Source organism: Myotis myotis, unplaced genomic scaffold, assembly GCF_014108235.1.
Source record: "Myotis myotis isolate mMyoMyo1 unplaced genomic scaffold, mMyoMyo1.p scaffold_m19_p_9, whole genome shotgun sequence".
In the NCBI taxonomy this organism is placed as follows: domain Eukaryota; kingdom Metazoa; phylum Chordata; class Mammalia; order Chiroptera; family Vespertilionidae; genus Myotis; species Myotis myotis.
In genome coordinates, this window is record NW_023416401.1 from 68,808,668 (window position 1) to 68,835,881 (window position 27,214).

The 27,214-nt window shown below is 39.8% G+C and overlaps 1 protein-coding gene across 5 annotated transcripts in view; it reads left to right on the top strand.

Annotated features, from left to right (window-relative positions):
* Positions 1-20,432, top strand: part of PLCB4 (phospholipase C beta 4) — a 382,360-nt gene extending 361,928 nt beyond the window's left edge. For 4 of the 5 annotated variants that reach the window (XM_036322572.1, XM_036322576.1, XM_036322574.1 and 1 more), the window contains 8 exons: positions 1,985-2,100; positions 3,593-3,668; positions 5,312-5,487; positions 8,845-8,946; positions 12,662-12,719; positions 13,137-13,223; positions 16,733-16,769; positions 18,890-20,432. In XM_036322572.1, coding sequence (XP_036178465.1) covers positions 1,985-2,100; positions 3,593-3,668; positions 5,312-5,487; positions 8,845-8,946; positions 12,662-12,719; positions 13,137-13,223; positions 16,733-16,769; positions 18,890-18,978 — 741 coding nt within the window. In that variant the 3' untranslated portion in view covers positions 18,979-20,432. The remainder of the gene's footprint in view (positions 1-1,984; positions 2,101-3,592; positions 3,669-5,311; positions 5,488-8,844; positions 8,947-12,661; positions 12,720-13,136; positions 13,224-16,732; positions 16,770-18,889) is intronic. The other variant, XM_036322577.1, reaches the window with a different exon arrangement.
* Positions 20,433-27,214: the final 6,782 nt, after the last annotated feature.

The window sequence follows — 27,214 nt, forward strand, 5'->3', positions numbered from 1 at the left end:
GGGACCTTATGTACCAATGCATTTCTGAAGAATACATGCATAAACAAATGGTAGATCAAGTTTTGCATTAATTTACTAACAGGGCTGGGAAATTAAGGAAATCTTGGTAAAGTTAAAAATCCTTTCCACATTTATATTCTATCAAAACTTTTAGAGATGTTCATAAATTAGTTTTGCTTTAAGTCAAGCCTACCTTAGGAATAAAATCATATATTTAATTAAGTCACTCACTTAAAAAAATAAGCAAAAGGAGACATGACTGTGAGCATGGTTATAAAGCCTGAACAACCTCTATCCATTTCAGTCTCAAATGCCATTTTATTTCTCTAAGTTTCTCAAGAGTAAGACTAGCATATTATACCAAGTATCATTTTAGAGTTGGATATTATTTATTGTACTGATTTCCTCTAGGTTCGGGAGGCTGAGCAACTAAGGAAATCTGATTTCAGATAAGTCACTGGCTGTGGGAAAATTATGAGAAGGAAAGAATGTTTATAGAGCAATACTTATTTTCAAAGTGTTGCAAACTCAATTTCAGTGATTGAATGAAGCAGAGGGGAAATAGGCTAAATATCTGTAAGGCTGAAGATCAGAGCTCCTGGGCACTGTCATCCTCAAGAATGCTGGTGAAAAGAGATTTGAAATCAGCTGACAGTCACAACTAAGTCCCAGCCGGCATGGCTCAGTGACTGAGCATTGACCTATGAATCAGGAGGTCATGGTTCAATTCCTGGTCATGGCAAATGCCCGGGTTGCAGGTTCAATCCCCAGTGTGGAGTATACAGGAGGCAGCCAATCAATGATTCTCTCTCATCATTGATGTTTTTTTTCTCTCTGAAATAATACATACATATATATGTATATATGTATATATGTATATATATTAGAGGCCCGGTGCACAAAATTCATGCACTGTGGTGGTGGGGGGCGGGGGCGGTCCCTCGCCCGGCCTGCACCCTCTCGCAGTCCGGGAGCCCTTGGGGGCAGTTCACTCCCTGGGGAGCAGGCCTAAGCCAACAGGCGGACATCCTCCAAGGGGTCATTAGCATTGCCATGGAGGCAATAGAGGCTCCTGCCACTGCTACTGTGCTCCCTATCAGTGGTGCTTCTGGCTGAGTGGCACTTCCCCTGTGGGAGCACACTGACCACCAGGGGGAAGCTCCTGCATTGAAAGTCTCCCTCCTGGTGGGTCAGTGCATGTCATAGTGACTGGTCATTCTGCCGTTGGGTCTATTTGCATATTAGCCTTTTATTATATAGGATTTTAAAAAACACAAAAAACAAACAATTATGTAGCCAATTCTCATTTGTAATGATGATTTTTAAGACCTTCCCAAATGTGCCATTATCAAATGATGAATAGTTATATTTAGCGTATAAATGAGAAGAAATATGGCTCCTGAAATAGTCAATAATATTGTAATAACTTTGTATGGTGACACATGGTTACTAGACTTATCACGGTAGTAATTTCATAAAGTATATAAATGTCAAATCACTCTATTGTATATCCAAAACTAACATAATATTGTATGTTAACTATACTGTAATGAATAATAATTAAAAAAAAGAAATGTGGCAACTGAACTTGGGTATTTGAGGACCAATGTAGGGAAGGGACAATAGACTATCTCAGATAGCAGAACGAAGATGAATGGGTGGAAATTCTGTGGAGACATAAATGTGCAGGAGAAAGGACTTCGGGATGGTTCGTGCTGCCCAGTGGTGGGCAGAGCTGTCTTTTGAGGTGGGCATGTTCATTCGACTGAGGCTAGAGACGTCCTTGTTGCGGATACGCCTGTACAAAAGACTGCTATATGTTGCATGGGACATTGGAAGTTCTTCCAGTTCCCAGACTCAATCACTCCTTGATTTCCAAATCAATTCTCTGGGAAAGCTGGTGAAAATGATGCCAGCGACACATGGGGTACAGTGTATCAGCTGCACTGAGTCCAACTAGTAACTGCCAATCCTTCTTGTTCAGGAGCACAGCACCATGCAGAAGCTACACTGCACGCAAGTTGACAAAATTGTGGCACAGTATGACAAAGAGAAGTCAACCCATGAGAAAATCCTAGAGAAGGCAATGAAGAAGAAGGGGTAATGATGTTTATTTCCTTCTAGAAGCCTTTGCCTTTTTATATGTTGTCTTTTCCATAGTTTAGCTGCCTGTTTAGGCCAAGGAGGAACTTTATCCTAGCTCTGTTTCCATCATTAAAAATTATTCCTGGCTCGACCGATGTTGCTCAGTGGTTGAGCATCAACCCATGAACCAGGAACTCATGGTTTGATTCCCTTGCAGGCCACATGCCCAGGTTGTGGGCTCAATCCCCAGGAGGGGGCATGCAAGAGGCAGCTGATCAATGATTCTTATCATTGATGTTTCTATCTCTCTCTCCTGCTTCCTCTGATATCAATAAAAATATATTTTAAAAAAATTATTCCTGGAAAATAAGAGACTCGTACAGCTGAAAGGAATAATTAAAGTAGGAAAGATGAGCTTTGTTCGAGTTCTACAGCTGTTGGTTAACGACAGAATAACTGTGTCTCTCATGTGTTTTCCACTCAAGTATCTTGGAGGTGAATGGGGGGTGGGGAGGAAGGACAAGATAAAGCTGAGAAGATTTGAAACTACAGAAATAATTTTGCATAGCCAGAAAATAAAGAATAAGGTTGATGCACTCAAAAGTGCAGTTTTTGATTTTTAAGATTTCAAGAACGTTTACCTTGTGTCACAGAGAAAACTTGAATGAAACCGATCTTTGCATTTACTATGAAAGATTTTGACTCCAGGATTAAGTCAGGGGAATGTTTATCTAATGCTGCAAGCTTACTGAATAATAGACAAGAGGAGAAACATACTCAGTGCCAGCCTTTAAGAAATAATAGATTTGATGAGATACCTAGCATTTTTAGAATAATGCTTCTCCCAGAGACACACTCAGTGAATAATACAATGCCACTTTCTGACTTAGGCTGCAGAGCATCTATGCTGAAGAAAGAAAGTCAGAACATGTTCTGGTTTCAGCAATGATATGGATATTTCAAAGGGAAAAATAATCACTAAAATAAACAGTAATGGTTGCTGGGCAATTTCCTGGTATATATTTTCTGATCACAATAGAATAAGAAGCACAAATCACCGTAATATGCCAAGAAATGTTATTTTCTCCCTTACTGGCATGTGTCAAAGACAGAAATCTGGCTTTACAACCAAAATGACAGAATTAACTATTCACTTCAAAAGCTGAGGGCCTATTTCCCAGTTTTTATCCCAAATAATATTTTATTGAATGAAAAATAGCTCAAGGAAAAGCAGGAACCAAAATGGAAACTCTGACCACAGACCCTTAACAATGACATAATTGTTAGGTCTGAAGTGTCTCTTTGTGTAGTGGTTGAATTGAGTAATCACGATATAGAATTGTGTAAGGTATGCATCTATTACGAGAAAAATTGATGTTGCCCAATGAGCCATGGCAGCCCATATCTGATGAACAAACTGGCTTCATCAGCAAGCTTTGTAGCAAAGGCCCATGGGAATGGGAAAATATCTAACGTCTGGCACGCATTTGCGATTTTCCATTTTCAGGGGAAATAATTGTCTTGAAATGAAAAAAGAAACAGAAATTAAAATTCAGACATTGACATCAGATCACAAATCTAAGGTAAGAAAATGCCTATTTTTACAGCAGCAACTTGCAGAAGATACTTTGTGATTTTTTTTCAAGGTATACAGCATAAATCAGAAATAACATTATCCTGGGACTGGAAAGGGACCAGGCCCCAGACTTACTGGGTAAGAGAAAAGCCATTTCATGGAACATGTTTTCCTTCATCTGTAGAAATATGCTAACAAGGTTTGTTTTCTGGCTCAGGCATCAAGCTAAACAATAAATGAATACACTAAAAGGAAATACTGTATAAAATACAGAATATGCTTCCCTACGGGAGTAACAATAAACATATGGCAGAAAACCGTTTCACTAAGGGATTGAGTAACTCTGATACTCCATCCTAACTTTGCTGTGGAAGTTTGTGATAAGAAAAAATCAATAGTTTATATTCCAAGAGATAAGCCTAATTACCCATATTTCCTCAAAGACACAAGAAAATATGAGCTTGGGAGACCTGAATTAAATTTGTGGCGATTTGGAGAAGTGAATGCTAAGTTCCAGTCAAGAACATAAATAATTAATCCAGTGATAATGGTTAATGAAAACAGAAACAAACAAACAAACAAACAAAAAACCTTCTTAAGGAAAGCTTCCAACAATGGCACTTGGTCAAACCAGCCAGCCTCCATGTCTGCATGCAGTTCTGTCATCCAGCCCCGTGACCCTGCTGTACACACAGCCAGCCACACGGGTGGAGCTGAAGTTCTCTCTGCTGCTGTTTATTCTGTGTCTGTTCTGCCATGAACTCCATAGAAGCAGTAAACTGTGTGTCTTTGAAAGTTGTTCCCCATTCTCTCTTATTCTCCTTAACTGGAATGTCTGAGAATTAATGCCCGTACAACATGCCAGGATTTTTAGATGCTTTGCATAAATAGGAAAGTAGAAACCTTGGCCACTACCAGTTAGCTTCTGCTGCCATACTCAACTGGATGGTTTTTCTACTGATTTCGGCTCATGTGTCTACAGCGAGCTGGATTGGTGGCCTCCCTCAGAGACCTGCTGGTGAGCTGACAGCTGCTTGCTTTTTCCTACATGACCTCTCACCTTCCAGCAGGGAGCACAGGTTCAGTCACAGGGCAGCCTTGGGGTTCCAGATAGAGCACTTTTCAAGCCTCTCTTGCATCACATTTGCTACTGGCTCAGGACTAAAGCACGTGACAAGGTCAGCCAGATTCAAGGAGGTGGGGAAATGGACCCTGGCTCTTGCTGAGGGGAGCTGTAAAACACATTACAAAGAGCATTGACGCAGGGTGGACACAGTAAGTCATGATCCAGGAATAAGAGAACCCGCCCCCTCATTTCAGACCTGTGGCCTGGTGGCATGAACCTGGAAAAGCACGAGGTGATGAAGGGGATTCTGACAGGCCTGGTAAAGCAGCATAGGCAAAGTTAGGCAGTGAAATAATGGGTCATCGTTAAGTAGTTAGAGCCAAAGTGATTGATTTTTTTTAAAAATAAGCAATGACGTCCTAATTCCCATTGATTGGTACCTATTTTTTGCAGGTCATAGGTGTCCACTGACTTACCAAGTAAACTGGTGGGAGGGATCTGAAATGCATGAATCCTATTGTGCTTGCTGTTCATACCTGAAATCTGAGAATTCCAGGTGGCTCCCTCCCCTCTGTCCTACATAGGTCAAAGAGATTGTGGCACAGCACACGAAGGAGTGGTCAGAAATGATCAACACCCACAGCGCCGAGGAGCAGGAAATCCGGGACCTGCACCTCAGCCAGCAGTGTGAGCTGCTGAGGAAGCTCCTGATCAACGCCCACGAACAGCAAACCCAGCAGCTGAAGCTGTCCCACGACAGGTAGGAGAGCTAGCCATCTCCAGCGTGAGCTCCTGGTGTTGAAAGAACACCAATTTTGCACGTGTGAGTTGAGGTAGTAGGCAAAATCAACCTGACTTGTACTATGGAGCTTTCATGTATGTCATATCATAGGACTGATGTGAGCGAGATACTCTAAAAAATGGCCTCTGCCATCCAAGGTCTTACACGGGTTATGATATGAACACGCACATGAGAATCTAAGTCAAATGACAAGTAGTGTGTGATCCATAGTAAACGGTGTGACAGGACAAAGAGCATCCAGCCCAGAAGAGCACTGCCGCCGCCAAAGTGGCCTTTGGAAGTGACGTGGAGTCTCTGAGGAAGAGAAGAAAGAGAAGGAGGTAAAGACCAACCAGCAAAGCCCCTAGAGAGGCTAGGACTGATCTCTCCGTGGCTAACAGTGGACTGATCTCTCCGTGGCTAACAGTGGACTGATCTCTCCGTGGCTAACAGTGGACTGATCTCTCCGTGGCTAACAGTGGACTGATCTCTCCGTGGCTAACAGTGGACTGATCTCTCCGTGGCTAACAGTGGACTGATCTCTCCGTGGCTAACAGTGGACTGATCTCTCCGTGGCTGACGGTGAAGAGTCCCTCCTGTTGCATTATTAGGAGTTTTAGAAAGATAGTCCTAATCACGAAACAGCAATTAAGGATGAGTTTATTTTGGTCTCTCCATGCTTCAGCAAATTGAATATTACATGTCAACTACCTACAAATGATAAGCTAGACCCCTTCCCCCCAACACACACACACATACACACACCAAGAACATTTATGCCAGTTACTTCTTGTGATCACAGCTCTGTTGCAGCGTACTTGCTTCTCTCTCAGTGCCCACCCCATGCCACAGTTAGGGCCTGTTGATACACATGGAAGAGGAGGAGAGAGAGGCATTATACAAACAAATCAAACAAGAAACTTTAAAAATGCTAAATGTATAAGTTATATGAAATTCCCCACCTTATTTTGGAGGGGTAGATACGTCCATAAGAGCATGAAGTATTTTTGCCATAGTTTCCAATCCTCATTTGAGGCAACCAAATAAGGGCCTGTGGATTAATGTTCTGTACCCTAACCATTTTACAATACAGGTGATCTTTAAACAACATGGTTTGAACTGTATGGGTCACTTATACCTGTTTTTTTCAATAAATTCATACAGTAGTGTAAATGTATTTTCTTTTACTTCTGACTTTCTTAATAACATTTTCTTTTCTCTGGCTTACTTGATTGTAAGAATACAGTATAAAATACAATTAGCATGCAAAATATATGTTAACCGACTGTTTATATTATGAGTAAGGCTTTCAGTCTATTGGTAGTTAAATTTCGGGGAGTCAAAGTTATATGTGGATAGCACAGGGGTCGGCACCCTTAATTCCATGTTGTTCAGAGATCAACTGTACTCTATCTCTTTGTATAGGATTAGAAGTTGTCTTTTCTTTTTTCCCTTGCAAATCCTCTCAATTCTGTATACAGAAAGGTCTATTCATCGGTCTGCCTTGGGCCATTGCAGCAATACCAGGTTTTAGGTGTGTACCCTATTCAAAGACACTTCTGGAATATGGCACTCTTTTCTAATCTTCCTTGTAGTTAAATAAAGATTTTTGTAGTTGACTAAAAAAAAAAAAAATTGTACCCCACAACAGTAGGAACCATTCAAAAGAAAAGAAAAAAAATTAATTCTTGCATTACTTAGGAAGTCATTTGAAGAGACCATTCCTAGTTACTAATTTACTTTAAAAATTAAATCTGTGATAGGGCCGTTTTTCAAAGCAACAGCAGCATTTAAATTTGTTCTCAAGTACCCTGTGTTTGTGTTTCTTTTTCACCATCACCGCTATTGTTCTCGGTTAATTAATCCTAACTGCTGACAGCAGTGTTTGGATACTGATCAGTATTGAATGAATGAATAAAGAAATGGTCGGTTTACAAAGAGCCATTTTCTGGGCCCCAGGAGTTTGTAGCCCTATTCCTGCCTCTGTAGCCCTAAGGTCTGCAACTGAAGAACCTGTTACAGGTTGTCCTTTCCTTTTAAAAAAATTAAATTTTTTGAGGTAACATTGGTTAATAACATTATATAGGTTATAACTCAACATCTGTATACTCTATGCGTGCTCTTCATGAAGTCTAGTTCCCTCAGTTACCATATATTTGGCTCCTTTTCCCAATTCACCCTCCACCCACCCCCCTTCCCTCTGGTAACCACCGTTCTGTTGTCTGTATCTATGAGTTTGTTTTTGCTTGTTTTGTTATTTTCTTTGTTACTTTTTGTTTGATAGTCTGCATATGAGTGAATTCACATGGTTTCTGTCCTTTTTTTCTGACTTAATTTCATTTAGCATAATACTCAAGATCCATCCATTTAGTTGCTAATAGTGATATTTCATTTTTATGGCTGATTTATATATCAATTGATAGATAGATAGATGATGGATAGATAGGTAGGTAGATAGATAGATATAGATAAATCACATCATCTTTTTTCATTCATCCTTTCATGAACACTTGGGTTGTTTACCATGCCTTTTGCTGAGCAAACACAGCTCAGGTAACCCGACTTCCTGGTGACAAGTTTCCAGGTAGCGCTTCAAGGAGCTGTGCATAGGTTCCAGAAAAAGAATCTTTGCTAATGATATTCATTTTTATATTCTAAATTGCATGCCTTTAATGTACACATTAATAATATGAAGATATGAGTCTTTGTCCTGCATGTACGTGCATTCGCACACACAGTGGCCATTCGCCTGTAAACGTCCTGTTTTCCTACTTCCTGTGCTTATTTGAAACCATTTGGCTCCCTTCATTCCCACAGGCTGTCAGAAAACAGGAAGGTCCCTTGTGAGAGTGGGGACATTCTCTCTCTCCCCAAGGCAATCTGATCCCCAAAAATGTGGGGCAAAGCTGGAAAATTCTTGTATTTTATGGACATAGTATCTCTTCTCATCCAATCACTGTTACTTCACCAAGAGGTGTCCCACTGTCCTCAGGGAGAAGTGTGATCACGAATTGGAGCTCCTTCACCCCTTTTCATGGGACATAAAACAACTCCAAGAGCTCAATAATGAAGGAAAAAGAGTGAACCTAGTCCTGGTTACATGTGGAATATTTTTGTTTGTTTTTAAGTTTTTCTATTTTAGTTAAAGTCCTATAACAGAAAACTTACCATTTTAACCACTCTTAAGTGTGTAGCATTAAGTGCATTCACACTGTTGTGCCACCATCACCACCATCCAGCTCCAGAACTTTTTCATCTTCTCCCACTGAACCTCCGTAGCCATTAAACACTAACCCCCATTCTCTCCCTCCCTATTTGTTTATTTTTAATACATAGGGAAAGCAAGGAAATGAGAGCACACCAGGCTAAGATTTCTATGGAAAATAGCAAAGCCATCAGCCAAGACAAATCTATCAAGAACAAAGCAGAACGGGAAAGGTAAGTGAGAATGCTGTCGGCGGGAATATAGCATAGGCTTAACATTTATGTATGCCTGCACACACATAGGCACATCTGAGATATTAAAACCCTTGTGAGTTTTGGCTAAGACTTCTGCTATTATAACTGCTATGAAGATGTATTACTACTACAGAACAGTCATCTTCTGATTGCTTACTACCACCAGTAAAATCAGTTTACTTTCAATATATGTGTGCTCATTTATGAAACATGGCAAAATATCCTTCCCATGTTCCAGTGGGCCCTCCTGCTAGCATCTCACCTGCTCAGGTGCAAGCCCATGCTGGGTGGGGCGGTTCTGAATAGCAGCATGTAGGGGGACTGTTGTCTTCCCTTGATTTACTCACATTGTCATTGACAACAAGGATCATCTCAAAAAGCCCCCTAAGTCCTTCTCTGAGGTTGGGTTTTCTAGAAACAGAGACCAAGACAGGAATTTGGATGCCTGTGATATACAGAGGAAGGGATCTTCAGAGAAGGGGAGTGGGGGAAGCAAGAAGGGGCCAGGCATGGGGCTGAGCAGGGATATGCTCTCCACTAGAATACCTCTTCAGCCCAATCCCAAGCTCTAGAGTTATATTGCAACATGGTTTTATCTCTTTGAGCCAAGGGTGTCTGGCCTTTGTACTTCTGTGTTAAGACATCAGCACACCGTGCTTCACTTTATTTTGCTTCATAAATGTTGCATGTTTTAAAAATTGAAGGCAAGGCCCTCCACCAAAAAAGATTACGACTTTCTCTATTGTGATCCTCACTTTATTGCTGTGGTCTGGAACCAAACCTACAATGTGTAGTGTGCCTGCAGCCATGTTACCCAAAGAGGGAATTAATAGCACTTAAATCCCAGTTCTTAAATTATCTTACATTCTGAGTTACTGGTAACCTAATTAGCAAAGTTTTTTATTTAATATTCTAATTCTGACTTAATATACTTATTTATTATAACTTTGTATCTAGATAGTTCTAAAACACCTGGAAATGGCTGGTTTTTGCTAGAACCATTTTTCTGTGCCATTTGGTTATCTTCTACATGTCTCCCTTAGCTCTCTGGTTATGAATTTGTAATTTCAATTTTTAGTAGCTTAATAAAGTGGATATGTAAAGAACTAAATTAAAATTAAAAATTTTATAGTCAGAGAGCTAAGAAAGACATATAGAAGCTGAAAACAACTTTTATTCTTGGGTTAAAGGAGACATCTCAACAGAAATTACACAATATTTATAACTGAATGACAATGGGAACACAATTTATTAATGTGCAAAAGGAAGCTAATGTGCACAGCAAAAGAAAACAATCACAAAAATGAAGCCCTACATAATGGAAGAAAATACTTGTAAGCCATATATCCAGTAAGGTGTTATTATCCAAAATATATAAGGAACTCATGCAACTCAATAGCAAAATAATAATAATTCAATTAAAAATGGACAGAGGACCTAAGATAATTTTTCCAAAGAAGACATACAAATGATCAGCAGGTACATGAAAAGGTGCTCAATATCACTAATCATCAGGGAGATACAAATGAAAACCACAATGAAATATCACCTCACACATATTAGAATGGCTGTCATCAATAAATCAAGTAAGTATTGGCAAGCATGTGGAGCAAAGTGAACTGTGTACCCTTGGTAGGAATGTCAACTGTACAGCCAGCCACTATGGAAAAGAGTTTGGAGGTTCCTCAAAAAAATGAAAAAGAGAACTACCATATGATCCAGCAACCCCACTTCTGGTTATATATACAAAGGAAATGAAGCCACTATCTGGAAGGAGATATCTGTACCTTTATGTTCTTTATAGCCTTATTCTCAGTAGCCAAGACATAGAAACAACCTAAGTGTCCATCAACGTGTGTGTGTGTGTGTGTGTGTGTGTGTGTGTGTGTGTGTAATTTAGCCATTAAAAAGATGGAAATCCTGCAAATTTGCAACAGCATGGGTAGACCTTGAGGATATAATGTTTAGTGAAATAAGGCAGACGGAGAAAGACAAATACTCTTATGATCGCATTTACATGTGGAATCTAAAAAATGCCAAACTCATAGAAACAGTAGAATGGTGGTTGCCAGGGGCTGAGGAGTGGGGGAAATGGGGTGATGTGGGTTAAAAGATTAAAAGCTTCCAGTTATAAGGTGAATACGTTCTGGGGACCTATGTCTAGCATGGTGACTGTAGTTAACAGTACTGAATTATATACTTGAAAGTTGCTAAGGGAGTAGGTCTTAAATGTTCTCACCACAAAAAAAAGAAGGTAGCAAAATTAATATTTAGAGTGAAAATTATAGCCTAGATGTATAAATTTTTTAAAGAAATGAAAATTATTGAACTAGACACTCAAATAAAGAGGATATAAAATTATAAAAACAGAATGAACCCAAAAAATTCTGATGGGAAGAAATAATAAATTAAAAAGCAGGAAGTATTGAAAAAGAGATTAAGAGGCTATAGATAGTCTCTGCGAAGCAAAAGCTTATTATTTGGAAAAAAATCATTAAGTCAGTAAACCTCCAGCAAGAGGAATAGAGTGAAAGCACAGATTAGTAACATTAGAATAAAAAGGGTAGATAGCTGCAGATATAATCAATAGTTTTGAAAAACAAGTACTATAAATAATACTGCCAATGAATCTGAAAACAAGAAATGGACAAATGCCTAGAAAAAATAGAACTATCAAAACTGACTGGAAAAGAAGAAAACCCGAATCAACCTCTAGCTATTACAGAAATTCAGTCAGTTCAAGGTCTGTTCAGTCGTGAAGAGCACTCCACCTCACCGGTAATCAGAGAGCTGCAGGTGAAAGCAGCAGCATGATGCCATTTCACAAAACCAACAAACTGACAAAAAAGCAAATGTGTGATGGGACCACCCGTGGGTGAAGACATGGAGAAGAGTAGCCTCCAGACGGTATGAATGGGAGTGCACATTGGGGCCACTGCTTTGAAAGAAGAAGTTGTTCATACCCTTCCAACCTGCAAGTCTGAGTATCTAGGGAAGCCTTAGCTGCACGCACAAGCAGATATGCCTTACACTTTGTTCACTTCTTCGGTCAACAGATGCTTAGTGTGCCAAGCATTGCAAGGCCTGATGCACCAGATCATTGTAGCTTCATTGTTTGGAAAGAACCTACTATTTATTAATGGCAAAATGGAAATATTATAGTCTATTCATAAATGAGAAATGTCCATATAGCAGATGAAAATAATGGAAGAGCCTGAAACAGCCATGTCTCTAAAACAAGGCTAAGAGATAAGTTATACAGAGAAACCAGATATTTACCATTTAGGTAAATTGGAAACATACAAAATAATATACACTGGCAGCAGTGGCAGCACCTGGGAGCTTGTTGGACAAGGTCCATAACAACATCAGCAGAGTGGTAATGTGTGGAGGGAGAGGAAGGAATGGAAGGGAATCAGAAAGAACACAAAGGGGGCTTTGGTGATATCTGTCACACTATTTTCTTTCAAAATATGAAGCAAACATGACAGAACATTAATATTGACTAATCTGAGTGATGGGTATGCATTTTGTTTTATATTTTTCTCTGTTCATTTCATGTTTCAAAATTTCACAATAAAAATCAGGAAAAGGAAGTGATGGTTCTACCCAGACAATTAAATGGAATATAACTCTTTCTTACTTAATCCAAGTCGAGGTCATACCAACTGTTATTTGTACCTATTACTTTTAGGCGAGTCAGGGAGTTAAACAGCAGCAACACTAAAAAGTTTCTGGAAGAAAGAAAGAGAGTAAGTATTTTATAATTGTCTTGGCATTCTTCCCTAAAAAACTATAAACAATAACTCATGCTTAAATATCAGACTTGTAGCTAATTTGCTTAATTTTATTTTTCTGTACATTAAACATTCTAGCTTCTCTGTATCCTGAAAGCTAAAATGATCATTCTCAAAATGATCATTCTCTAAAGTCCTTAAGGTAATTATTTGGAACCACTTTATATAGAAAATGCAATATTATTTTCTCAGATTTTAGCAGGAGAGATTTCCCCAGTAAGAATTTTGGGTCTAAACTTTCCCCATTTTCAGACTAATTTTTAAAAACTTATCATCTCTCTCACTTTAATTGTAAAATTGCAAGTCATTTCTCATTTACAAACAATGAAAAGTTTATCAGAACTGTGTTTGTTTTTTTGTTTTGTTTTGCAGCTCGCAATGAAACAGTCCAAAGAAATGGATCAGTTGAAAAAAGTCCAGCTTGAACACCTCGAATTCCTAGAGAAGCAGAATGAGCAGGTATTTCACCTAAAAAGTGTAAAAAGACCTAGGCAGCCAGCCAGCTTTGGAAGGCACAGACCACATGGCCTACAAGGACCACTCTGCTAATGCTTGTGTCTGGTAGTGGCGTGGAAAGGTGGCTAGAAAAAAGCGGTGCCTCTTACTGTGTTTTCCTGGTCCCATCCAACTAGAGCAAAAAGCATTCTTTTTTGAAGCGGAAGAGGAATGTGGCTGTGGGAAAAAAAAAAAGAATCAAAAGTCATCATTTAAATAGTTTATGGGGGTTCTCAGAATGACATTACTGAGAGGAGGAAAAAGGAGAGGTCACAAATGGTTTCTCTATTTTCATTTATATGTTTATCATTTGCAACCTAGAGGCAAGTGATGTTATGTTTAAAAGCAAATGAGAGAAACCACCTATTGTCTACCTCCACCTAAAAATGCAGTTAGAAAGCCTCCCTAGGGCTTACAGGTAGGACCTAAAGGCATGAGCCACCACAACTCTGGAAACCACTTGATCTGAGTAGTTGCCATAGTCTTGGTGCTTCTTTCCAGCAAGGCAAAACACTAAATGGAGAAGCACATGTGAATAAAAAGTTATCCAAAATCCAACCGTTCAGTTAGGCCAGTGGTCGGCAAACTCAATAGTCAACAGAGCCAAATATCAACAGTACAAGGATTGAAATTTCTTTTGAGAGCCAAATATTTTAAACTTAACTATATAGGTAGGTACCTTGTTATTAAGTTAATTAGGGTACTCCTAAACTTGCCTTTGCTAAAAACGTCCTCAATCTGATTGAGGTACGTTCTCTGAGGTCGACCCCTTCCAACTCTCCCATCCACACTTGTCTTGTATACTTGTTTCGTCTATCTCCTTTCGTTCATCCTCTCTATATGTCCAAACCATCTCAACATACCTTTCTCAACCCTCGATACTACATCTTCTTCCACTCCACAACATTCCCTAAAATTAATTTAGTAAACTTTACTTAAAGTTTTAAGTCAACTTCGCACTGTATGTGCGCACCCGCACGTGGTATTTTGTGGAAGAGCCACACTCAAGGGGCCAAAGAGCCCCATGTGGCTCGCGAGCCGTGGTTTGCCGACCACTGAGTTAGGCCATCAGGCATATGCCCAGCACCTAGAGACATGTATGTGTAAGCATGGTACAGATGGGATCCATCCCATACAGGCCCCAGCCCATCAGCCATCCACAGTTTCATTTCAATTTGATAGAAATACCTCTAGCTTCTAATGCAAGAGGACCCTCAATAGCAATTTAAATTTGTCTCAGTTCAAACTCTACTCTTTAGGTGTAGCTTGTTTGGAAGTTATTATTTCTAGATAGTTCCCTTCTGTCTAGAAACTTGAAAGATGAAATTACTTTCACTGCCTTGCTCTTTCCTGATTCCTCTAATCAGTAAAGCAATCCTAGTTAAGTTATATTTTTTTTCAGAGCCAATAACTCCCATTGAAGAACCCTTATGTAGGATTACGCTAAAAAATATATTTTTGAGAAAGTAAAACAAAACCATAAAATCTGGTTTTATTGTACATTGCAATTGGATAACAAATAAATTCATCATCTTGTTTCAGGTTCTTTACTTTTGGGGGACAGATGGTTGATTCGTGACCATACTTCTGAGTTATGTTTCACATTTCCTTTTCAGCTAAATGCTTCTTTTCATGAACAGTCCACAGACCCCCACGGGGGACAATCAATGTTTATTGTCCCATGGGTCCAAGTCATTTGACCAACTCATAGATACATCAAGTTCTGGTACAAATTACCTGGTTTATGTTTTTGCTCTTAAAGCACTTCTCAGGAAATGTTCCCTGGGGAAATGGGGCTATGAATAAAGGTAAAGCCACCATTTCCAAAACATCAGAATCTACGTTAGTGATCGGGTCTGGGTGGGGATAAGGATGCCTTAGAGGAAGGCACAATGAAGGTAAGGCACGGTTATGTTTCAGCTAACTAAATTAAGAAACGACTTAGAAATGATTATGTTGCTTAGCAACAAGTTTGACTAAAGACTGTAAATGTGCTAAAAATTACTCGTCACTATAATAATGGTGTTTTTCAGAGCTAGGGAATACAATTACCTAGTGTTTTTTAGTTTCAGTGCTAAATAAGGTACATTAAAAAAAAACACTTGGAGTTTTATCCTAAGACATGGATAATTCTAACCATACCACAGTTCTGGCATTAAATTATTGGATTAGTAGTAACTGTGTTGATTGGATCATACTGGGAGGATAGTGGTTTTTTGTTCCAAAAATTCATATAATGCCTTTTAATATGTTATAAGTAATGTCTACCACCTACAAATGAAACTTTGAGTCACTGAGACTTAGGGAAATGCAGAACATGAAGAGGCTTGAGGTTTGATAGAGATTGAATTAAATTCAGTGAAAAGAAATTCAAGATATATTGATGCGTCTGACAGATGTGGAATTTGGACTTAAATTTCTGTGTTAAGCTTTGCTATACATACGTGGTGGCCTATTCTATAACAAAGTCAATCAGATCTTTCTAGTATATATCTTTTGCCCTCAATTCAGTTAGTCAGTATGTTACAGCACTCTCACAGAAACAGTGGGGAAGGTACAAACAGTGACTTCGTTTTTTCCTTTTGTAAGACAAGGTCTGGAACCATGTAGGACAGATCCCTCTGTAATCAATTAATCATTTCACTGGCAGAAAACAGTTCCTGCCTCCAGATAAGTTTGTCCCCACAAACTTTCCTATTAATCTCCCAAACCATTGTTAAACCCCAAGACCTTTCTGTCTCTAAGCCAAAGACAGATTCATTTTAGCATTCTCCCATAATACCTCCCTATCAGGTTTCTTACTGCTTCCCTGGGACCCTGCTCCTTTAAAGTCTCCCATTCCCCCAAAGCAAAGCATGAAGTGGGTCTGTTCAGTTAGGCAGACCCATGTGGAGGGCACTGGCAGAAACAAACAAGTTTTAGTATATTTTTGTCCTGATTCTGGATCCTAACTCATATGTCCTTTTTAAAGCCACCTAAAGGCCTTGCCTATTTGGTCAGCCAGTCATTCATTTACTAATAAAACTCCATAGTTCTGTTTAAGTTTCCCCATAGACCTGCCAACCACACAGCATCACATCCCCATCTTGACATGTACCATTTCAAACACTAACAGCTTCATGCCTTTCACACCCAAGTTTTAAGAGTTGGTTTTTGTCATCATTCCTAACATTTTATAGGGAGACGTGAGGGATCTCGCTGGAGGGAGAGCCCCCCTCTCACTGCTACAGAGGAGAGGCACAGTCCAGGCTAACAGGCATCGGTCGTTTATTTTGTTTTTTGTTTTTTACGTTGAGATCAACTCGGGGGGGAAAGTGTCACTGATGGTTGTATACATGTTTTATTCTTAGCCTTTTGCTTTTCTGTATATGGTTTTTTTTGCATTCATTTCTCAAGTTCACTTCAGTATTCATTTATTTTCTTTGTTTTGTATGTATGACTCAATTTTGACATGACTATTTTTGTACAAACAGCTTTTGAAATCCTGTCACGCAGTGTCCCAAACTCAAGGTAGGCCTGAAATTCTGATCAGCGAGTTGTTGCTTTCCTTCTCAACTACGTCAGCATTCTCGGGGTAGATTCCATTTATGATTTGCATCCTGGAATCCTGGTCAGAAACGAATTATTATTTCAAGGGTTTGGATATCAAAGCTTGATTCTTTCATGCTTGGATTTCTAATGTAATATTCAAACTGAAATGCCCCAAATCTTTAGAGAATTATTTCTGATGGAGTTTTAGCAGCATTTCCTATCACAGACTGGGAAACTCAAGTCATGGTAATGAAGACATACCCAGGCAGCAAGAACCATTATCACTTGGACCAACCACAACTAAGCCTGGCCATGGACTCAGATGTTTCACAAACACTACAATGACTGGAGTTAATTTTTAAAGCACCCCACTAAAAGTTCATCGGTGGTTTTAATGACAGAGAGCTATGGTCTGTGTGCAGGAACATTATATGATGGCATTCTGCAATGGCTCTTGTCATGCTTTCTGCTAGATCCAGTCTGCCAAAGACCTTAATCACCCTTCATAAGTAAGGTGACCAAATAATTGATTGTTTGAGCCAGGATAGTTTTGAGAATAAAAGAGGGGTGCTGTTCATAATTGCCAGCACTATAGAAATAAGCTGGGATTGTCCCAGGCAAATGGGAATAAATGGTCACCCTGCTCATATGAGAACTTTGCTCTTGGAATAATCTTTTAATGCCATATGGTTCTTCCTTCTCAACTGTGTTCAATTTGTCTTTAAATGCTAAAGGGGGAGGAGCATAGGAAATCCTTTATTACTATTTACTAAATATAACATATTTAATTTTTAGTACTGATAATGTCTCTCTATCATCTTTTATGAATACCATTTGTCATAGTTTCATGTTTGTATATTTTCTTCATTTCTTCATTTCTCTATTAGAGTATTATTATACTGTAAGCATAAAAAATATCTGGGCAGAGGAAACCATCCATCCCAAATGTAACCAGAAATATATAATTCTTTGGTGTTGTTATAGTCATCCTCACCAAAATGAAATTTTAATTTAACATAAAAATAAGAATAGAAAATCACTGTATGGCTCATGGGTTAAACTAATTTTATACAGGACTTTATTTGGTACATTTACATACTCCTAATATGATCTGTAGAGTTGACCAAACCTCCTACTGACTTTCTTGTATATGTAATATCTAAGTAGACATCAATAGTAACATCAAGAACTTCAAATATCCTCCTCTGAGTTATATCTTTATATATCCATGATTCCATTCTTAAAAGTCTTTTGTTTCAAAGTGGTGTGTCACTAAAAGAGAAGAGGGGAACTTTAATCCTCCAAAAGATACATGGATGGAAATGGACCAATTGTTTTTCCTTGTATTGCCAATCAATTATTTGTCACCAGAACCTTGCCCCCATCTGACTTCTTTCTACCTCCCAAATCAGCTGGTTCTCTTAGTGACAGTCTTAATTCATGAGATTGAGCTCACCATGGCCTGCTTCCTGGGGTAACTGGTAAAAAATTAATTATCCCAGAGAAATGAGAGTTGTAGGGATAGATTTTGGACAATAGAATTCCAAGTACCCTACATACTCCTGGAACATTCTGTTTGCAGGATACTCCAGCCAAACCAATATCCTCCCACCTAAACTTCTCCATCAGTTAGATTCCAAGGGAAGGACTTTTAATTAAATTTCAGGCTATTTGTGAATAAATCATGCATAAGCAATACTTATTGTAAAAGTGATCGAATAATCTATGCACAGTCAAGGCAACATGTCAATCTGTAGAAACTAAAGCAAACAAACATTTGGAGGCAACACAGTCTAAATAACAAGTGACTGGCTCAACCTCTTTTCAAATGGTTTTCCTGGCACTGTGTAGACTAATTCTTCTCAAGCTTTAATGAATATAAAAATATCCTGGGGATCCTATTAAGATGCAGATGCCGACTCAGTAGGTCTGGGGTAGAATCCATGATTCTGCCTTCCTCAGGTGATCTCAGGCGATGCTGACACTGATGGTTCATAGACCACTCACAGCATCAGATTTACAGGAGAAGAGAGGCCAGGGATGGTCTATGCCTTCGGGAGACGATTTCCACATGTAAGGCCATGTTTCTGATGTTACAGGCGAAGGAGATGCAGCAGATGGTGAAATTGGAAGCCGAGATGGACTGCAGACCAGCAACAGTTGTGTGAAACTCCAGAACACAAACTGAGGCAGCAAAACCCACAACATCAAAAGCTCACCCCCAAACATCTAAACACAAAGCCCATGGAAGAAAGTCGTCTTTTGTGTTTGTCCCCTTCATGTATAGACAAGCTGTTACCCGAAACCACCGACTTATATACTTCTAGTTCACATATTGAATTTCCTTGGCCAACCAAAAGTAGCTACAAACCCACCAAAATTACCATTCCAGTAAGGCAGAGTTTAACCATTGACAATACAACTTAAACATGTTCGCTATCAAAATACCATCACAAGTAAGTGAGCCTGGTGTTAACAACTCTGCTTCGTGATGCATTAGGACATGTTTGAGCTGCAGCAAAAATAGTGCATTAGCAATTTAACTGCAACTGCATGCACTAGAGAGAAAAACAAAACTCTGTCGACAAATTCATCAGCAGAAGTGATGATCGGCTAGACAAATAATTTTGCGGAATTTTTCTACATCTAAGTTACCTCATCAGTAAGTGCCATGTCTCTACCATGCCATAAGAAGCTAATTTCCTGTGAAAGTTGTGGAAATTATTAGAAAAATAGAGCAGTATACCTGTGCCAAAGCTCATCAGTGCTCAAAGGAAAACTCTGGTAGGCACATCTAAGAAAGTTTACACCTGACATTGCTTTCTAGGAATTGTTTCAGCCGATTCCAGCTCTTATAATTCACTATTCCACCTTCAAGATTGTGAAGTGGTATTGGCAAACGTTTGTAAATGTGACCATGTATAAAGTATTTATACTCCTAATTGACACTGTTATAGAGCAGATCATCTAAGTATTGCCACATGACAAGATTAGTAAACAGGACTACTAGAACTATGTTTGCATGATACACAAGCACCAGTTAAGACTTATCCATACAGACACAGTTAACCTACCGCCAAATCAATACTGGTTAAATAAATGTATGGCACAGAATATAATTTGACTCTCAAGACTTTTAGCATAACAAAAAAAGTCTATATATATGTGTATATGAATTATGTGGGCATTCTTGATACTTTAACTTCTAGTTTCAGAAAAAAAATACATAACTAATTTAATTTTACACAAAAATATTTATGCAGATTTTCAGAATTTCATATCAGGAAATAACCTTTTTATGTCTGTTAAAATATCCAAACAATTTGCTACAGTGTTAATCTGCATGGTCTTTCAGCCCGCTGTAGTGGTGTTGCAGACAGCGCATGAAAAGTGTTCCGCTGGGAATTGAGCCGGCTGGCTGCTAAAGCTGAGAGGAGCGCAAGGAAAGCCGGTAGTCTCGAAACCAATCAGATTACTGATTCTGGGACACCAAATACCAACTGAATTGTTGTATATGCTTGTACAAACTGATTCTGTGTTCCTCTGAACAAAGCAGAGAAGAGTATGTTCTCATCAATAATGAAATTAAACTTCCAACTTCTCTAATAAAAAGTTAAAACACTTAATCACCTGTCAGAGTATTTCCTCCCAAGGATGCTTTCCAGTCACCTTTTTGCCTTTTTCATAAGTAATCACTTCATCGCTTTCAAAAGGGGCTTATTCATGCCCCCGAAACATTTTTCCTCCCAAATGATGCAAAACAGGCTAATTTGGTTGACTCCCAAGTGTAGAAACACTTGTTTTTCTTTGCTCATACTGACAAGTTTGAATTGGCTTCTGTGAAATTTCTCTGGCTCCATCCAAATGTCCTTCTCTGTAAGATAATGGAGTTAGACTAAATATCTTTCAGCACCAGCATCCCATGAAAAATTATGGTTATTAAAATAGCACCACAGTTAAATTGTCAATCTTTTTATTTTTTAATCCTCACTGGAGGATATTTTTTCCATTGATTTTTATAGATAGTGGGAGGGAGAGATGGAGAGAGGGAGGGAGGGAGGGGGTGGAGGGAGGGAAGGGGGTGATGGGAGGGAAGGAGAGAGAGAGAGAGAGAAACATTGATGTGAGAGAGACGCATCTATTGGTTGCCTCCCAAACAGGGCTCGAGCCTGCAACCCAGGTACGCGTGACCTTGACGGGGAAAAGAACCCGAAGTTCTTCAGTGCTTGGGTTGATGCTTTAACCACCAAGTCACACCAGCCAGGGCATGGATTGCTAATCTTCAAAGATTCCAAATGTCTCCTCCTCAGATCCAATGGCTCTTCCTGGAGCTCAGGTGAGCTCATGTATCTGTGGAGCACCTGGCTGAATCTATCACTCCTTTCTTTGCTTCTGAGAGCTACTCATTGTTTTCCCATTTTTCTGATTATTTCTTCTCTGGCTTTTCATCCTCCTGTACTACCATAAATACTTCTATTTCAGTGTTCTATCCAGAGCCAATTTTTTCTTTATCCCAGATTACTTTTAGTATTTAGACATCTTATCTCCCCCAAAAGAAGCCATTGTAATAGGATTAAGATATACAACACATAGTTGTATTTTATTTTCTATTACAACTTTATATGATACACAAATCCTGCATTCTCCTTTATTAAGAAGGAAAAATATCTTGCCAATTAAAAATAACCCAGTCTCTTCCAGCTTAAGGAAAACAAATCTTTATTGGTGTTAGCATTCTTTCGAAGCAGTCTGACTATCGCAATGGCCAAAAGATACTGAAGGATGTGTACCATCAACATGAAGTGTGATCATGAAGAGTGATGAGGGAAGGTCCTATATTATTTTAGTGTTGAGGTGGTCTTATGGATGCCTCTTCCGAACCCCTCAATAGCTTCTCCATCACTTCTGTAAGTCTATCAGAAGACCACGTGTTTCTACTTTTCATTTATGCTTGGCATTTAACAGAATCCCAAGCACAAACTTTAATAATTTCATCTTTAATGTCATAATAACTTCTGCGTAGTGCCTCTGGGATGAATTTTTATGAGCCACCGTCTTTAATATTTCATAAAAAGCGTTCTGCTTCATAGGTTAGAATAATGAAAAAATATTAAGGGAGGGTGCCAGGGGATGGTTAAAAATAGTAACATCATTGCTTTTATGTTAAAAGAAAAACAAATAGGTGGCTGCACCTATCTATAAATGATACTACTTACTCACATTACTTTCTTGGAAACTTGGGACAAGAAATAGTCCCCACGCTACTTCATCCTGGAAAATTTTGAGACCCCACCCCCCCTCTTAAAGTTTCCGCAAAGCCCCACAGCAGACGATTAAAGGATAGGACCCATTTATGCTCTAGTTTCCAAATGTCTCTTCTCCACAAAAGCACTGCGCTATGACACAGATCATCATATTTTATACCTAATATGATGATATTTTATACCTAAAAACCATGATCACAATACCAGCTGACATTTTACCATTACAGTTAACAGAGCACTATCACAGACACAATGTCATTTACTTATCATGGCAACCTGTTAGTGTGGGTTTTATCATTGCTTCTTCAAATGAGGAAGTGATTGAGTGAGCCCCACAGCACATAGCACAGTAAGGAACACATAATCAGCTTTTTGCTTTGGGTGCTATTATTAATTAAGTTGTGCATACCACCCCCTGAGGTGTGTTGAGGAAAATGCAAAGGGATATTGTCCCTGCCCTAGAAGGATTTATTTGTCAATGACACGTTGGAACTAGTACATCCAACACGTTCCTAACATTATTTAGATTTTATTTAAGTAATACCAATCAAAATGGAGTTTAGCAGCATAATAATATCTAAACAGGACTTTGCTTTCAAAAGTCTAGTCTAGGAATTAGCAAATTATGGCCCACTGGCCAAGTCCGACCTGCTACCTGTTTTTGTATAGCCCAGGTGGCTAGAATAGTTTTTGTATTTCTAAGTAATTGGTGGAAAATGGAAAGAAAACTTTATTGACTCATAAAATGTAAACTCCAGTGTCTATAAAGATGTATTGGGACTAGGCCACACCCATCCATTTACATCTGATCTATGACTGCTTTCATGTGACAACAGTAGGGTTAAACCAGGCAGAGACTGTCCAACCCACGAAGTCAGAAGTATTGACCATCTTGCCCTTTGCAGAGGAAGTTTGCTGGCTCTCAATCTCACCCACTGAGTAAACAGAAGAGAAGGGAATGGGTAGGCCCCAAGTTGAGGAGCCAGGTGGTGAGAACCCAGCTCTCCCGCTTCAGGAGAGAAGCAATAAAGGGCCCTCCAGGACACAGGCTTTGAGGGGCTCTGGGCAGCGGCAGAACCTCCGATGGGAAGACTGCCTGACTGTTACAGCCTTTCTTAGGAGTAAGGTGCTGCCTTGGAGCCCAGCCCATGCTGCTGGGACAGGAACAGCTGCAGGGGCCTCTGTGACTGGGGGTGGGAGGCTCCCCACTCCCCAGGCCCTCACAGTGGCATTGAATAGTCCGAAAGCAGGGGAAGAAGTGACGCTGGACATCTCAATGTGTGTCCTCCAAAGAGCAGACTAGTACTCTATTTGGGAGGTGACTCCAGGCAACATAGAGAGGGATTCAGAGGGCAGAGAAATAAAGGTGTACTTATGGGGCGATGTTACTGCCATGGACAACTGGGGCTCAGTCCTGCTGGGGACTCCGGGGACAGTGTAGCTCTCACCTCTGGATTGTCCCTGGGTGAGATCAATGGGGTATTTTTTTGTTTGTTTGTTTGTTAATCCTCACCTAGGGGTATTTTTTTCCATTGATTTCTAGAGATAGTGGAAGGGAGGGGGAGAGACACAGAGAGAGAAACGTTAATGTGAGAGAGACGTTTCTCTCTCTGTATTGCCCCCCATACGTGCCCCAACCAGGGTCTGGGGTTGAGCCTGCAACCAAGGTACATGCCCTTGACTGGGAATCAAACCTGGGACCCTTCAGTCTGCAGGCCTATGCTCCATCCACTGAGCAAAACCAGCTAGGGTTCAAAGGCTCAAAGGGGTATTTATCCTCTGGCTTTTTCCTTTCTTTGGTGAGGGTTGCTGTTGAGAGCAGTAACTCCCCAGCATAACAAGGGCTGAGCAAGCTCCTGCCACTGAGAAACCCTTCGGGAAGAAGCCAAAGTGCTTGAGTCAGGAAGCATGAATCAGACCGCGCCCCAAAACTGCAGAGGACAGGAGAGAAGGGTGGGGCACCACGAGTGTCTGCTGCACTGGGCTTCCTTCCTCTCTACCTTGGACAGTTAGTGGTATCGGGGGAAGAGACTTATTTTGATTAAAAGAAATAAGTTGAACTCACCGCTGCCAGAGTATGCCAAATGTTCATGTATGTGTATTGTCTTCCCTATTAGACAGCTAACTCCTCAATGTCAGGCAACAAGATGAGTCTGGATATTTGCTTAATGCATTAGTTCAGCCGTGGGCAAACTACGGCTCGCAGGCCAGATCCGGCCCATCTGAAATGAATAAAACTATTGAAAACAAAGACCGTACCCTTTTATGTAATGATGTTTACTTTGAATTTATATTAGTTCACACAAACACTCCATCCATGCTTTTGTTCCGGCCCTCCGGTCCAGTTTAAGAACCCATTGTGGCCCTCGGTCAAAAAGTTTGCCCACCCCTGCATTAGTCAATCAGAAAAAAAAAGTATTAATTGCCTGGCCGGCATGGCTCAGTGATGAGCATCAACCTATGAATCAGGAGGTCTGGTTTGATTCCTGGTCAGGGCACATGCCTGAGTTGTGGACTTGATCCCCAGTAGGGGGTGTGCAGAAGGCAGCTAATCAATGATTTTCTCTCATCATTGATCTCTCTATCTCCCCCTTTCCTCCCTCCCTCTGAAATCAATAAAAAATATATTTAAAAAAATAAATATCAATTAGTATTTGCCCCCTTTTTTTCTCTTTCACTGCTTATCCTCTAGTCTGGAAGCTATACAATGAGAAATGTAGACAACATCAATAAAAGTCATGAATAATTTATAAGTGACTCTTGAGTGATCAAAGTTGATCACCAAAACCAGTGAGAGCTAACCAGTTCTGGATCTTCATTTCCCATCTCATATATTTTATTTAATAGGACAGAAAACATAGCATATACAGATGCCATAATCTGTGCTATATTTTAATAACAACAAAAACTCTAGAGACATGGCTGAGTGGCATCTTTTTGTGTTTTGTTTTGTTTGGTTGGTTGGTTGGTTGACTTAAAAAAGTAAAATTATGGTAATGTTTCCAGTGGAAATGGAATCCAGGCAGCCTTCCAGATTTCAAACAGTTTATAATGGAAGAAACAGCCCATAAGTGGGTCATGAACAATCTTGCCCATTAATCATCCCAGGTCCGGTGCATGTGCGTGCCAGGTGCCAAGAACGCCACGGGACTGTTTCAAGGACAAGATGCTTTTCTAAATTTACTTCTCAATGTGAAATTCCAATATTTGGGATCACTAATAATTTGCATTTCTATGAAAAAGTGGACACTGCACTAAGGGGCAGGGCACAGATGCTCAGCCTTGAAGTAGCAAGAAGGATCCTTCATAATCAGACTCAAAAATTTGTATGTCCAGCAATTCCTCCTCACCAATCTTCACTTAACACTGCCTTTAGATACATAATAGGTACAGCAAACTTAAGTCATTCAACACAGAATTCCTGGGTTTTTACCTGCTCCTTCATATTTCAGTTACTAATGGTATTTACCATCTCTCCGGCCTAAGGTGAAAATTCTAGAATAATCTTTCATTACTTTTTCTCTCATCCCCTGGGTGTAATCTATAAGTAAGTATTATAGGCTCTTCCTCTCTTACTGGAATGGAACAACTTCTAAACTGCTGCTGGGATAATCCCCATGGTTGTGGCCACTGTCATGTCTCACTTTGACAATTGTAATACGCTCCTGCTTTCATTTCCATCTACTCTTGAGCCACTACGACCCTTTCTCCACACAGTAGCACAGTGACTCTCTTTAAGTATAAATTGTATCATGTAACTAATCTGCTTAAAATCCTCTAATGCTTCCTTTAAAGTAAAATAAAAGCCAAAATCCTTTCCTGAGCGTGAAGCGTCACATGATCTGGCCCCTACTATTTCAGTTATCTATTGTTGCATAACAATCCCCAAACTTAGTGCTCATAGCAAGAGCATTTATTATTTCTCATAATATTCAGAGGGAGAACAGCTGACAAGTTTCACTGCTCTGTTTGGTATTGGCTAATGTCAACCCAAATGGGGCTGAAATGTCCAACATGGCTTTACTCACATGTCTGGTAGCTCAACTGGGATGGCTGCCTGGGCTTCTCCCTCTCTACCTGGTCTCTGGGCATTTAAAAAAAAATACATTATTTATTGATTTCAGAGAGGAAGGGAGAGGGAGAGATAGAAACATCAATGATGAGAAAGAACCATAGATTGGCTGCCTCCTGCATGACCCCTATTGGGGATCAAGCTAGAAACCCAGGCATGTGACCTGACTGGTAATCAAATCATGACCTCTTGGTTCATAGGTCAATGCTCACCACTGAGCCATGCTGGCCGAGCTAGTCTCTGGGCATTTAATGATCAATTTCAAGCTTATTTTCCTGGCAGCTGAATCTCAAGAAGAAAGCAAGGGAAGCTGCCAGTATTCTTAAAGCTTAAGTCAAACTTATTCATTATTTCACCTATTCTGTTGTCAAAGCAAGTCACAAAGCCAGCCCAGACTCGGAGAGAGGGAACATAGACCGGTATCTTTCTATCTCTCACCTTTATATATAATCTTATGTAGATACAGATATTGATATATAGATAAATAGAGATATAGATTAGATATATAGAGATAGAGATAGATAGAGATAGAGATATTGATTTCAGAGAGGAAGGAAGGAGAGAGAGAGAGAGAGAGAGAGAGAGAGAGAGAGAGAGAGAGAGAGAGAAACAACAATGATTATAAAGAATTGATCCACTACCTCCTACACGTCCTCTACTGGGGATCAAATCTGAAACCCAGGCATGTGTCCTCACCAGGAATCCAACTGTGACCTCCTGGTTTATAGGTCGATGTTCAACCACCAAGCCACTGCAACCTGGCTGGACCTGCCTTGCGATTGAAGGAGTGACATAAGTGTACAAGAATGGGAGGAAATTTTGGCAACCTAGTCTCTCAAATATAATTTCATGCCTCTCTATACAAGCCACACTAGGCATCTTTGTCTTTCTAACAGATACCGAGACAGAGACTTCTGGCATTTCTCCCAATACCCTTCCCTCCATCTTCTTCAAGAATAGAACTTCTTAATTTCAGTAAGGTTCATGGCATCTCAGAGGAAATACTACATTTCCTAGGTTTCCTTGAAGCACGGTGTAATCATGCAACTATGTTCTGGTCAATGGAATGTCAGGGGAAGTGTCCCATA